This window comes from Pholcus phalangioides, unplaced genomic scaffold (genome assembly GCF_987345545.1).
Source record: "Pholcus phalangioides strain wild (caught in Gottingen) unplaced genomic scaffold, Ppha-v1.0 ptg000009l_1, whole genome shotgun sequence".
Classification (NCBI taxonomy): Eukaryota; Metazoa; Arthropoda; class Arachnida; order Araneae; family Pholcidae; genus Pholcus; species Pholcus phalangioides.
The window spans coordinates 1,609,383-1,621,373 of NW_028301602.1; the positions used below are offsets into that span (position 1 = coordinate 1,609,383).

General features: G+C 40.5%; 1 protein-coding gene across 1 annotated transcript; it reads left to right on the top strand.

Annotated features, from left to right (window-relative positions):
- Positions 1–2,673: 2,673 nt before the first annotated feature.
- On the top strand, positions 2,674–11,517 carry LOC149081609 (uncharacterized). The gene is made up of 3 exons (XM_089236957.1): positions 2,674–2,686; positions 8,724–9,976; positions 11,506–11,517. Exons 1-3 carry the CDS (start codon positions 2,674–2,676, stop codon positions 11,515–11,517), a joined length of 1,278 nt encoding a protein of 425 aa, XP_089093083.1.
- The last annotated feature ends 474 nt before the right edge of the window (positions 11,518–11,991 follow it).

Below are 11,991 nucleotides of genomic sequence, written 5' to 3' on the forward strand. Positions count from 1 at the left end.
CGCAGTGAACAAAAACGTGTGTAGGCTATGCCGCGAAAGAAACGTTCATCGTGATCAGGTTACCGACCATATTCCACAATATTTCACTGAGAAAAATGCGGAAAACTGAGAATCTCTTAAATACGGCAAAATACGGGACATCAACAGTTGTCCGAAAAACGTTTCCATAGGTGGCGAAATCATCAATTGTTGCTGAAAGTATTGAGAAATTCCCAATGGGTGGAAAATGAAAGGGCTATCGGAAATCGCAGTAAATTGAAATGTCGTTCATCGAAAAAATGTTGAACTTGACAAATATATGAGATTTAATAAATTATAGCCACAATTATCATAATATAATTTATAAATTTTGAAAATTATCTTCCCTCCCAATTTAAGTGAAAGTTATAAATTCAACTTTCGTTGAAAAACGGGACAACTATATGTATAAAGTCAGAACGTCTAAAATTAAATGAAAATAAAAGAATGTGCCGTGACGTATGGCAGGGCCGAACTAGGGGTGGGGGGGGGCCCGCCGAGGAGGCAACTGCCCCGGGTGGCAAAATGTAGGGGGCGGAAAATTTCAGGTGGGAACAATAAACATCGTCATAAAATTATCGAATTATCGAGGGTTGGAGAGACGGCAAAATAACACAAAAATTCCAGTTCCGACCCAGCGTATGGACAAACCACTCATGTTATTATCAACCTGTTCGACAACTTGTTGTGACTTCTTAATTAATACCTACACAACAAATAATTGTTGGCCATGATTAAAAATTGCTGGTCCGTCGAATTGTTTCAGACATCACACTGGGCCTTGGGTACAGAAAGGGGTTTTCCCGTATCAATAGCTTCTATCGGGGAAAAAAACGGAGCCACTAAAAACTCTATTTCGTCATGAAAAAAAGGTGGAAATAATTCTTTGGTGATTAATTATGGATCGATTCGTCGTTATAATGAAATTCCTGTACCATTTGAACCGTGGCTCTCACAAGGGTTGTCAAAGAGGGGGGGGGCGGATAGTCGGAGAGGCTGACTTACAATTTTACTTGAGAGGTCCCCACTACAGGGACAACCTTACGCTTCAGGTGGGATTGCGCAAGCTGGAATTTACGCTGGGGTCTTCAACCTTTCCGACATTGCGGGCCAAACAAAAAGTTTCCATGAAGCCCGAACGCCAACAAGTTATGCTGTGGTATCTAAATACGGGCAGTGTCATCTCACAAGGAAAGCTTCCAAAGGTGTCAAAACAAAAAATTAGCTGCGGAACGCAATTATTAAAGCTACAAAATTTATAAAAAATGGTAACAGTTGGCTACTCATCATCTCTCGCGCCTCTTGGCGACATCTATAAAAAACGCCTTTTTTCCCCCCAACTTTTTTTATCCTAGAAACTCCAGTTGGTTCTTCTTTTCTATCTATCTCTCTCTGCTGTGCTGTATCTAATCTTGTGTTGTTTGAATGACGTCGCTTTAAGACTTTAAGGTTGCGGGCATAATGTGTGTAAAAGTATGGGGATTGCTGCCCACGACCACTGTAAAATTCGATGATTTTCACTCCTAAAAGTTTCCGCCCGGGCAATAATTCCCATCCCCGCCTCCCTCTAATTCGGGCCCCGCTCAGCACTGCGATCACGGAAAGCATACAATTTTGTAAGTCTTGCATATCATTTAAAACTCCAGCCCTTACACTGATTTCTCTCGTAGAAAGTCTACTTTTCCAAAAATAACCACATCAGCAAGCAAGAATTGCATAAAAAATTTCGATAGAACATTTTGTATGATGATCCTTTGGTATATTTGGTCGCGGAACACAGTGCGCGTAGTGTTTGTGTGAAATTTTCCGTTAAGAAGGCAGAATCTTCCTTTCCGTTTAATCCAGGTTTTTTAATGCGTATTTTGGCATTGAAATCACGGGACCAAAATTTTTTTCCGTTGAAGATAGGTTTCCGCTTAATACAGGTTCCGTTGAAGACAGGTTTTACTGTATTAATATTTGCATTTTTTTTACTTTATTTTTTTGAGTGGCCATAATAATTCCGCCGGATATTTTTATATTTTCGTGCATTTTTAAATGAGTGAAATTAGTGGTAATTTTTTTCAAACTTTTTGAGGATGATACCTTTACACCCTTTCCGTCTTAGGTGCGTTCTAAGTCTAGTGGGTCCAACGGGGTTCAGGGCTACGAGTCAAACGGAGAACCCACACTATTAGAGAATTTTATTTGTTGTGAAATTATTTTTTCATTAAATATGAGTCCTCATTATTTCTAAAACTATTCATTTCAATAATTATGGAAAATGTTTTGATTAATTATGAGTTTTTCATGAATTGCGAAACAATTTCTCCACAAATTCTGAAATTGTTTTTTTCTTTCAATAACTCTATAAATTATTTCTCCTATTAGTTCTGAATGTTTCCTAAAAGTAATTTTGAAATGAATTTTTTTGAATATATTAATTACTATATTTATAAACTACAACATTTTTTCATTGAGGGTTTTTTCCAGCATTTTTGTGTGCGTGAATTCTGTAACTATTTATTCTTCGGCGAGCCACTGCAAAAAGCTTCGAACGGCCATGTGTTGATCTCCGCATTGTAGAGTCCTCACAACTATGGCCAAATTTGTCTCTCAGTTTGCACCCCTAAAACTCACGAATCCACAATTTGCAGAAACTGGTTTAGATCGACAATGACTCTGGCAAGTAAGTGACTACAACATATTTTATAGATAGTCATTCTTGCGGAGATATTGACCAGTTCTTAAAGAAAACGGTGGCTTAACCCTTTAAGCTGCGTTGACGAGATATATCACCTCTTTAAAAGCCTCTTATTTTAGCATTGGCATTCCCAGCCCAGATATTTTGTAACGCTTATTTCTCAATGGTACACCCATGAAAAACCCTTGTACCTACTGAAAATCCGAAGAACGCCTACTTAATTAAAAAAGATATGGCATTTTGAAGGGGGTTTCGGCTTTCTGCTGTGCCGCTCAAAGAGTTTAAGGCTTTCACTTTTCGTATTCTTATGCAGTCTGAAGTCTTAACAAGAGCGTGTTTAAATAATGTAGTGGTTCCTCAAGCAGTGCGTCGTTGCTCCCAGGGGCGTCGTCAAACTTTGCCAAGGGCGTCACGCTGAACAGAGGATATTGAAGTACGTGCACGTACCTGATATTCCGTAAGAATTAGAGAGTTAACTCAACTTATGTAACTGTGGTGGCCTTGCACAGTCACTAGTATACATATAATCGCAAGGGCAAGAGAGCTGAGAGTGTGTAAAGTCAGAGAGCTATTTACCCTCTGATCTAATCCTGAAGTGAAATTTCACTTCGTAATTTACTTTAGTAAGTATTTCCGACATGCTTTACATCGAAGCACGCTTAAAAAAACCCTTAAACACTTAAAATGAACCCTTGCTTATAACATCGATGACAAGCAACCACCTCGGATATAACGGTAAAATTTTCGTCATTTTTGTTTTCGTCATCTCACACATTTGCCAAGTTTTAATTTTTTTCCCCGTGAAATACCTTTTAGCAGACTTGCTGTAGAGCTGTAATTCTCACCTCTTCATAAGAAGTATTTGGCAATCACACCGACATTTGGCAACATGTTTAGCGAGAATCGACGATGTTCCGTATTAAGTATCCCGATTTGCTTTTTTTTTTGCACGATTAAATATGGTTCCCGAATCATAAATGAACAGAAACTTAACTTCATGCACAGCATTTTAATGGCTTCTGATTACATTTTCCGTCACCTCGAACGACAAAATTTCACGGAATATACGATGTTATTGTAACCGAGTAAGATAATTTCCAATAGTAAGATAGCTTTAATAAGTAAGATAGCTTCCATAATTTCCCCAGCTTTATTTGGGCTCCACGGGATCAAGCCACAGTGGCTGTGTATGTGTATTATTATACAATGCATATGTATTTTTTCATTGCTGTCGTGCGTTTCAAGACATCCCAATAGAGGAGAGTCTGTTCCTCGCATAGACAAACACCTCAAAGGCTTCTCTTGTCTTGATTCGTTCCAAGTTTGATCATCGCGCGATAAACGACACTCAAAAAAACCACTCTTTACATCTATATGTGTATATATGCAGTGCTTTCCCTCTCTCTCTCTGAGTAACCTTAAACCACAAATCAGTTATTTCCACTCCTTCGCCGACCGTGAAGTTTCAAGTATCGAATGCAGCAATACACTAACCCCAACCCCCCACACCCGAGAAAAAGAACTATGCTATTTAAGAACTGTTGTATTTTTTTTAAAATTAAAAATAGATCATTATCGAATGTCCCTAAAAATCGTATTCAAATTCTGTTTCGTGTGTAAATTGAAACATTTAAAAGAAACAGAGAAAAAGCGATTCAATTAACGCTAAAAGAGGCGAATCCCGTTATAACGAGAGAGAAACAAAAACGGAAAGAAAAATACATTTAATCGTTTCCCCTAATTTCGAAAATGGAAAGCGCATTATCCAAAAAATATATAGGTTAATCTGCTTTTGTGCACGAGGGCTGTGTCTGCTGTAGCCCTTCATTTTCAGGAATCTACATAAGAAGTAAAGCATAAAAGAAAAACGTTTCCGTTGTTTTTAAGAAATAGTAAAAGAAAAAAAATAGATAAATCTTTTACAACGAAAAGGAGGATGAGTTTTTTCCTCTCTTGTTTACTCAACTTGCCTTTTTTAAACTGTTATTTCGCTGAATAAGGCTCAAGTTAAGCTCAAAACAAAACACAAAAGAACGATCATCCGAACGAGAAAAAAAAAACGCTTTTCCAAGAATTTTTTGTTTTCAAATTCTGAGAAGCCCTAAATTTTCGCTCGACCCTAACCACCCTAAACCACAACCAACTGTTTTTTCCTCTACCACGAGGATCATGATCATGCCTCTTGCCTAATACGCCACGAAATATATTTTGAATAAAAGCAAGAACAAAGAAAAGCCAATTTAGCTCGAGACACACATTGTTCGCCATCGCTTACGCAATTTCCATCTTGGAAAGTTTTGTCTCGCGTGAATTCGTGAGAACTGGAACAATTTATGTACTGGAACAATTTATGACCGGGCAGAACGCATATCCTCCCTTTAGAAAAAGGAAGCGAAACAATAGTGAAATTAGTGGCCCGCTTTTCCTTTTTGTTGCTGTTATTATCATCAGAACTGAAAATGACCACCAAGAACAGGAAATGAGTTTCGGACAATATTGTGGCTAATCTGATGAGAGGTTTTTTTTGTTCATGTTAGTTTTGAGCCTCAGGAGCAAACTCCCGCTTGTGAGAAGGGTGCACTAGGGGTTCTTAACCTTCTGTGTTCCATGGACCATTATGTGACAAGAAGATGAAAACCATGGACTCCTCTCTCCCCCCTCCCCCCACCCATGCGAATAAAATTAAGGCTACGAGGGGGCCTTATCCGAATACTATATTCCTATATAGCGCAGTAATTTAAAAACAATAAGTTGATTGTTTTCTCATGCAGGCAAACGGGTTACCCTAAAATCTCTAAGAACCCTCAAGAGGTCAGTACACCCCCGATTGAGAGCCCCTGGCTTAAAAGGTCACTAGCATAAAATTCTATCTGTTTCAGATATGCCTAGGCAGAAATGTCTTTCATCTTATTAACACACAGACATGTACAGATAGATTCTCATTTTCCACCTAGGAAAGGGTTTATGACAGCAGCCGCCCCGCCCTCACTTTAAGTATGGGCCCCACATAAATTGATTCTGTTGTGAATTTATGGTGAAAAACATAAATTAATAGTACATGATCGACTCCTTTGCCTCAGGCTAGAGCCTCGTCAGCCTATCCCTTGTCGCATAGAGTAACAAGCCTACAATGGTACAATTATTCAATCGTTGTAATTCACTTATAGTTAGAAAAATTGATGGCAGATGGCAGCACTGCATAACAAGCATTGCATCGTATAAAACTTCACGTTAGGTTCACAACACGAACACGTACATTCCAATATGTACCAATTGGTTCGAAATTCCGAAGAGGAATGAGGACGAGGTGCAAGTGTGGGTTTAGTAGTAGTAGTAGCAGCCTCTCCCTTATGGGCCAAGGAATACGTATTACTACTTGACTGTAACAAGCTACGTAAACATTCCTCTGGAGAATTTTCAAAGAATTAGTACATGCGGAAAATTGTGTGCTGAGTGTACGTGTGACTCTAACACATTTATGTTGACAGAGTTATGCACGTTTTTTGTGTTTTACTTCTGCTGCCATCTTTTTTTTACTTTTCTTTTTTATTATTATAGCCTATCTATAATACATTATTATAGTCGTCAAGAGGCCGGGGCCTGTACAATCGACCGTAAACAATTTTGTATGATCAAAACCAGGGCCGGCGCCAAGCATGAGGTGACCGCCTAGGGCGGCATTTTTTATGACACGTTTATTATGACGGTGTTTTCTCTCTCGAGGATTTTTACACATCGAAAAGAGATTGAAGCCGTGTAGACGCATATTCACGAATCAAGAGCTTTGATTATAGCCACCACCAGACGAAAAGCACTCCTGCAAGAACTCTAACATATGGCTTTAACTGAAATAATCATGGTGATAATTATTTAATCTTAAGGCTGAGTTGTCGATGGATATCTGCTGAGTATGAAATCAAGCATATTTCTTCAATGATTTCAGTAAGCACTATGACCCCTACGAGGGTAGGGCTGGCAGGGCTCTAGCACGAGGGCCTGGGAGAAACCTTTTTTTTTTACACTATGAGTTCAATATAGAAGAGGTCTCATCAAAGATCTCATTTTTGAGGGGCGTAGAGCCAGGATATAGTGGGGTCATGATGAGCACCGCGATAATCACGGTAAAGAGGAAAAATTTTATTCTTACATGGAATGTGTTTGTTTCATAGTTTGTAAAACTGGGGGCGGATGACAGCACTACACATAACAATCATTACACAGAAACAAACTTTACGTCAGGTTGCACTACACGTACACGCACATTCCCGCATTTACCGATTCGTTGGGGGGTTCCGCGGGGGTGGGGGTGCATGTGTGGTGTAGCAGTAGTAGGTAGGGGCTCGGGGATCCATGATGTTCTTAAGTCAGCCACCTCGTTGGGCAATTTGCCTGTTGTGGCGTTGTATTTGTATTTGTATTTAGCTTAGTTTTTTCCCAAATAAGGGAACGTTGCCTTTTATTTCACTTGCAAAGACTTGTTTCTCCGCTGACAGAATTTCGATATTTGTGCTGGATGACAAAATAATATGCAACTTTATGTAATGCGGGGAATATTTTTCTGCGTAGCGCAACACAGTGTACACGGGAACATTCTCAGACTGAAAACGTCCATATTTTATAAACTTTTCACCATGAAAAATTGTGCCTTTCTTAGACACTTTTGTGCGTAACAAATAAACAGGTGAAATAAAATTTCATGAACAAAAATATGCCTTCTAGAAAATATTGAAAACAATTATGCAGTACAGCATTATATTACGAGAGGAACAATAAATTAAGTAGAACCCCTTCCGCCATCTATCATATAAAACTGTTACAATGTTCGATTGAAATTAGCAACCGGATTTTGATTAATATGTCGTATGAAAGAAGCAATACAATATGATATCATAGTTTATATTTTATAAACAATAATATTATTTAAATTATTAAGTTTGCTTCGAAATTTTAACAGTTGTTATTTGTGTGGGGTAAAATAATACAAGTATAATTTGAAAAAAGTTTAACTATCATATTATTTTTATTAAAATTATCGAAATTTGCGAGTTTTACTAATGTTATTTTACTACACACAAATATTAACTGTTAAAATTTTGAAGCAAACTTAATAATTTAAATAATATTATTGTTTATAAAATAATAATTAATATATCACATTGTTTTTTTTTCATGCGTCATATTTATAAAAATTCGGCTGCTAATTTGATAGGTGGCGGAAGAGGTTCTACTTCATTGATGTCTTTCTCACATGTAATACAGAGTGATTCTATATTTATAGGACAAACTTTAAGAGGTGATATAAGATACCTAAACAAGCATTTTTGATGAATGACCAACCCTCGACCGCGCGAGGGTTGTTCTGCCCTTCACCAAAAAAAAAAAAAATCCTATTTTCCGACAGATTTGTTGCGATATGTGTCATCAACCATTCAAGGTTGCAGTATATGCACTTTAGAATCGGATTGAAGTTTGTTTTTTTATTGGCGCAGGGATAATAACTGGTAGTAGAATTTGCGTTACCCAGGTTGCACCATGAGAAGACATTGCACAATACCCTACACCCACACCCTGGTCATGAGCATTAGCGTATGAAAGATCGACCTTTAAAGGGGGCATATGGGGTTCGGGAAGCACAAGGAATCTCTCCCAGCGAAATTTTGAGCTACCAACTTTCGAAAAGCATTTTAACGTAAGAGAAATAAAGATAGCATACAGTTTCAGGGTAGTTTTTTTTTATATTTTAATTTTTTTACCACAATATTTCAAGATTACTTCAATTTTGATCATCTTGAGGAGGCCACGGGCCTCCTATGTTCTCCCCTGCGTACGCCTCTGGTCACAAATGTATGAACTCGGGATGTCACTTCGTTATACAAATACAAATACAACGCCACAACAGGCAAATTGCCCAACGAGGTGGCTGACTTAAGAACATCATGGATCCCCGAGCCATTTTTTGGAGGCCCTACCTACTACTGCTACACCACACATATTGGATATTATACCACACTAACATACGGAGCTGCTGCGTGGTACCAGGACCCATCAGAGAAGCTTAAGAGGCAGCTGGACAGCCTGCAGGGAGGTTTCCTGCACCTTCTCACAAGAGCCTACCACAAGACGTCAAAAGCAGCCATGCAGGCCATCGCAGGAGTTCCCCCACTGAGTCTTCAGACGGAGTATGTGGATAAAGCAGCCATGGTGACAAGACTCAAGAGGAACATTAGTCTGGGGGAGGCCCAATACCAGTGGAGTGAGCTAGAGCAGAGAAGGATAGGCTGGGATGTGCACCCCGCCACCGACATCCAGGAGAGCCAGATCATCACCCTGGAAGAAACGGGCCCTATCTCATACGAAGGAACCACCATATTCACAGACGGTTCTAAAACCCAGGATGGAACGGGTGCTGCCTTCGTGAGATACGAGGATGACGTAGTAACCCAGAAGTGGAAGCAGAGGATATTGACAGGGTGCACGATTTTCCAGGCGGAGCTCTTCACTCTAAGACAAGCGGTAAGCAGCTTGGAAAACACAACGACCCAGTCCAAAGTATACACAGACAGCCGATCCAGCCTGGAAGCCATAAGAGACCCCCTCACGAGACACGAGGACGCCAGGACCGTCCGCAGGGCTCTATTAAAAAATCCAAACATCCAATTGAACTGGGTTCGTGGCCATGTCGGAGAAAAAGGGAACGAGGAGGCGGACCGATTGGCCAAGGCAGCAACCTTGAACCGTACGATCCTTCTGGAAAAGAAGATTCCAGCAGCGACTGCAAAAAGGATAATAAAGATTCACATCCTTGGAGAGTGGCAGAAATTCTGGGACCACCCCGCCTCACATGGGAAGTTAATCCATAGGGTCCTCCCCAAAATACAGTGGAGAGAGAGATCTTGGAGCAGAGAGAAGACGATATTCTTCTCGGGCCACGGGCCGTTCCCCACCCACTTCCTCCGCTTCGGGATCTCAAACAATGACAAGTGCCTGTGTGGAGGAGTCGGAAGCCCATTGCATTACGCAACAGAGTGCGAAAAGACCTCAGAGTTCCACCTGGTTAAGCCGCTCCCTCAGTTGGAGCATGAATGGTTCAAAAGGATGGAGAGAGATGGAAAAGCCCTGGAAACCATCAAGGACCTGGTTAAATTCCTAGAGGCCAACCAGGAACATCTCCACACCAAGAGGGATGAGACCATCCAGACTCCACATGAAACGCAACAACTGAGGAGGAGCGAAAGACTGAGAGCAAGGGCAGAAGCCGAAGACAGCGTCGATAGCGTACTCTCCCAGGAAATAGAAGAATTAGAAGACGAAGAATACGACACAGAGGGAGAGCAATTGGAGAGAGAAGAAGCGTTCGAAATATGGGAAGACTCTGACTTCAAATAGGATGATCCAGTGAAAGAGTAATCAAGAAACAAAGTCCCAATGATCAGTGTTTAAACTGTGAAGCACCCAACCAAAAGCTGAGGAGCTTTTGAATAATCGAACAACCCCCTCCCCTCATGCTGAAGGACCTGGCACCTGGTCGGACCAATGTGACACGAAGGGCTCACACTAGCCAACAAGCCAACGAGGGAAGACATGGTCCAGGACCTGGCCTGGACACGGCGGAGGGCTCACCCGAGCCAACAAGCCAATGAGGGAAAACATGGTTCAGGACCTGGCGCTTGGCCACAGAGAGGAACGGGGGCTCGGGCTCAATAAAGCTGGAAAGGACATCAGAAGAGCTCATCGGAATAAATTGTATATTGTATAATAGAAATATTTAAATCTGTATATGTTTTTTTTTTTTAATGTGTTTTTATATTCAATGTTCATGTATTTTATATTTTATATGCATAATAAAGCACCCGACATCGCCCAGCCCCTCATCCGGGCAATGGCTAAAATTGACAATGGTCGATAGAGCCTGGGCGGTGCACGGAATGAAATGAAATGAAATGCTACACCACACATGCACCCCCCCCCCCCGCGGAACCCCCCCAACGAACCCCCAACGAATCGGCACATGCGGGAATGTGCGTGTACGTGTAGTGCAACCTGACGTAAAGTTTGTTTCTGAGTAATGTTTGTTATGTGTAGTGCTGTCATCTGCCCCCAGTTTTTCTAACTATGAGTGAAGTGTTATGGTTGAATGATTTACCGTTGTAGGACTGTTGCTCTCTGTGGCGAGACTTTTTAACTGGGAGATCGGCTCGCATTTGCGCCTTGAAGTTGGGAACCACAGAAAACCAACTTCAGCCGACCACCACTGTGGGGTTCGAACCCGGATCCTCGCATCACGAGTCCGGCACAATAACCACTCGACCACCACAGCGGCAAAACTCATTTCGCAGCAACTCATAAATGAAAAGGTAGGGAAAACTTATCAATGTTCACAACATGATAAAATATAAGCAACATAACGAGGAGAATCACGATCTAGAAAATGAGGAGAGTGATTTTTGGATTTTCAGTAAGTAAAGTTTTTCTTTGGATTCGGAAGAAATATTAATTTATTAATTTTCATGTTTTCTCATAAAAGTGAGCAAAAGCCATTTGTGATACTTGGTTGAATTCGATTTTTCTTCATATTCTTTTTAGTGAATTTTATGTAGAATTTTAATGCGTTATATGATATATATGTGCTCAATTAATCCTTTTAAGAGCAGACATTTTTCCAAAACCCATTTCCATGGAGAGACTTTTCAAATAGGAGACCGGATCGCACTCTCGCAAGAAATATCGTCACTTTTTCTGTCCCATGAAATAGCTTTTTGTCTTGCTTTAAAATTGCTTTTTGTAAAAATGCTTTGTCTTTGCAGAAGGTGATATAAACTGGTTAACCCAGGGCCGGATTTTCATTTGAGGGGGTAAAGCAGGCATTGGGAAGTCCTTAGACTAGGGTAAAAAATGTTTGGTTAGAGTCATCGAAGATATGTTGTTTAAATTTCGGGCCTCCTTGATCAGTAGGGGCTGTCAGAAAACGTTCGACTTAATCCATGCAGAAATCAGGCTTAAGGTTAACCATAGAGGTTCAGTCCATGGTGGTGTAATCCACTGGTGCACGGGCAGTCGCGAATCCTGAGCGATGTTTCGGGAAGGATGACTTACGTGTATAGGTACGTTGTATTACTCGTATTTTTAAGGGACAGACTAATTTTTCCTATATTATTCTGTTCTTTTTCTTCTGGCCAAGAGAGCCTACCTCACTCGGAAGGGAGGGGGGGGTGCCCTCACTGGTCCGTGAAATTCCTAATAACTACCATTGCGCCTCACTGTTGTTTCGTCTCTTCCGAACATGGGCAGAG